Raw genomic sequence first — 2,291 nt, forward strand, 5'->3', positions numbered from 1 at the left:
AGTAATAATATTACTTTCTGCAGTAACTAATAGTGTAACTAATTACTAATACATTTCAGTAATAATATTAGTTTGAGGCGTTTAAAGGGCGACACTCACACCGAGGCGAACATGTGACATCACCGATTCAGTCAAATAACTGTTGGCAGGGAGTAATGACATTACTTTTTAAAAGAGTAACAAGTTATGAGTAATAAAGTAAAGTTTTTGAGTAATGAGCCCAAACTGCTCAATAATAGATATTTTACAGTTTACTATGTGTGGTAGAGGGTTGGCTGTACCTGGATGATAATCTGGACCATCCCCAACGTAAAGTAGTTCCAGTTCTGGTTTATTTATTTATGTTTATTTATCCGACCCAAAGGTGTGAAGATCAGCTGTGGAATATAAACTTCTCAGAATAAAAGCCCTAAATTCCTAGAAAAAGCCCAGAGCGTATACTATGTGCCAGAAGGAGACAACTATATCGTACGATCCAGTTGTTTAACATCTGATCCTCCTGGACAATGAAGGAGACCAGAACCACAGGAGGGATCCTTATAAAAGTGATCATGTGTAGTGTAACATGTGTGTATTAACACTTCCTGTCTTTCTCTCTCTCTGTCTTAGCACCAATCGCAGCCGGCACCGGTCCAAATTTCTCCCTGGCCGACCTGGACAGCTCCTCCTACTACAGCATGAGTCCAGGAGCCATGAGGAGACCGCTACCTAGCACCTCCTCCTCCAGGTACACACACAGTCCCAGTCCACACGTCAGGAGCTTCATTTAAGTTTTTAATTTCAACTGGAGGGCTACCGGTAAATTATATGTGCTCGACCGCTGTCCTGGTCTGTCATCAAATCTCCTGGAAAATATTCACTCATGGAGTTCTCATTGTCTCGCTTTACCTGACCTCCGCTGGCTCCAACAAACATTAACATTAATAACATAACGACAAACTGGAGGCTTTAAAACAGTTCTGGGGGACGTCACGATAGGTTCACAGTTGGAGTAACTCAAGGAATCGTTTCAGCCCTAAACACACACACACACACAGCATGGTAGTGTTATTAAATATACAAACTGGTAAACATGTCAATTCACTCATCTCCACCAGGTTACAGGATTAGCTGATTAATCAATCAAAATGTCATTTTTCAACAAAAGAAGACAAACATTTGATCATTTGAGCTTCTTAAATGTGACAATTTGAAAACATACAGTATTGAGGAAATCTAATGTTTTAATTAACCTATTAATCTACTGAACATTGATTCTATATCTGCTTGTTTAGCTGTTTTTAAAGTTACTTTTTAACACAAGAACCCAAATATTCCTCAAGCTTTTCAGACAGACCATTTTTGTCAGTTTGGGTTTAAACTGATTGTTTTTACTATTTTCAGATGTTTTATTGATCATTAGAATAATAGATCATTCAGTTAAACATTGATTAGTTAATCAACAGAAAATAAACCAGCAATTTCAATAACTGATTGATCATTTAAGTAAAATCCCAGTTATTCACTGGACCCAGCTCCTCCAAAACCTGCATTGTGCTGCTTCTCTCTGTTTTCTATCCTTTGAACTTTTGTTTTGGACCAAAAGCAGTTTGACAACGTCACTTTGGGCTCCGGTTCTGCATTTTTCACTATTTTCTACCATTTTATTGATTAATCAATCTGTTAGTTGCAGTCATAACTAACTTATGGTCTGTCACTGTCCACTGAACTATGAGCTTGTGGATATGAACAACCACCTTTAGCAGCTGATGGAGACGGTTATATTTATGTCGTATCAGTAAGATCAATGATTCAGTTTGATCTTTGGTCGACCAGATGAACAGACGTCTCTCACAGTTCGTGGATTCCCCAGCAGAGTGGCCTCTGTGGGCCTGACCCTGCCTGCTTCCCCTTCAGTGTGCATTCAGATGATTACTGTTCAGACTGCTACATCTGTCCTCAGTGAAGAGCAGATCTAAGAATAGCACACGTTCCTGCTGGCTCCTTATCTCTGACAACACAACCCGAGAGGGGAATGTCTGTCTCTACAAGGCAGCACTTCCTCTTTCTCAGGGCTGTCTCTTCCGCTCACAACAACTCTTCTAATATCTGAAACACAGTGTTCATTATTATATGTCATTGCCCCAGTGACACTGCTGCTTGATACTGCTGACCTCATTTTTTTATTTTCTTCATTTCAGCTTTTGTTTTTATCCAATTAGCGACTTTGTTCCTTGTGAGTGCATGTGTGATCTCTTCTTTCACTACTCTAAACAGAAGTTGAGTTTAATCTGTCTGTTAAACATGAAAGT

The 2,291-nt window shown here is 39.4% G+C and overlaps 1 protein-coding gene across 1 annotated transcript in view; it reads left to right on the forward strand.

The window, feature by feature from the left end:
* LOC118339441 (membrane transport protein XK-like) overlaps window positions 1-2,291 on the forward strand; it is a 12,947-nt gene that overhangs the window by 2,995 nt on the left and 7,661 nt on the right. The window contains exon 4 of the mRNA XM_035677057.1: window positions 610-727. Within this exon, the coding sequence (XP_035532950.1) occupies window positions 610-727 (118 nt within the window). The remainder of the gene's footprint in view (window positions 1-609; window positions 728-2,291) is intronic.

This window comes from Morone saxatilis, unplaced genomic scaffold (assembly GCF_004916995.1).
Source record: "Morone saxatilis isolate NCDOM2014 unplaced genomic scaffold, NCSU_SB_2.0 Contig5, whole genome shotgun sequence".
In the NCBI taxonomy this organism is placed as follows: Eukaryota; Metazoa; Chordata; class Actinopteri; family Moronidae; genus Morone; species Morone saxatilis.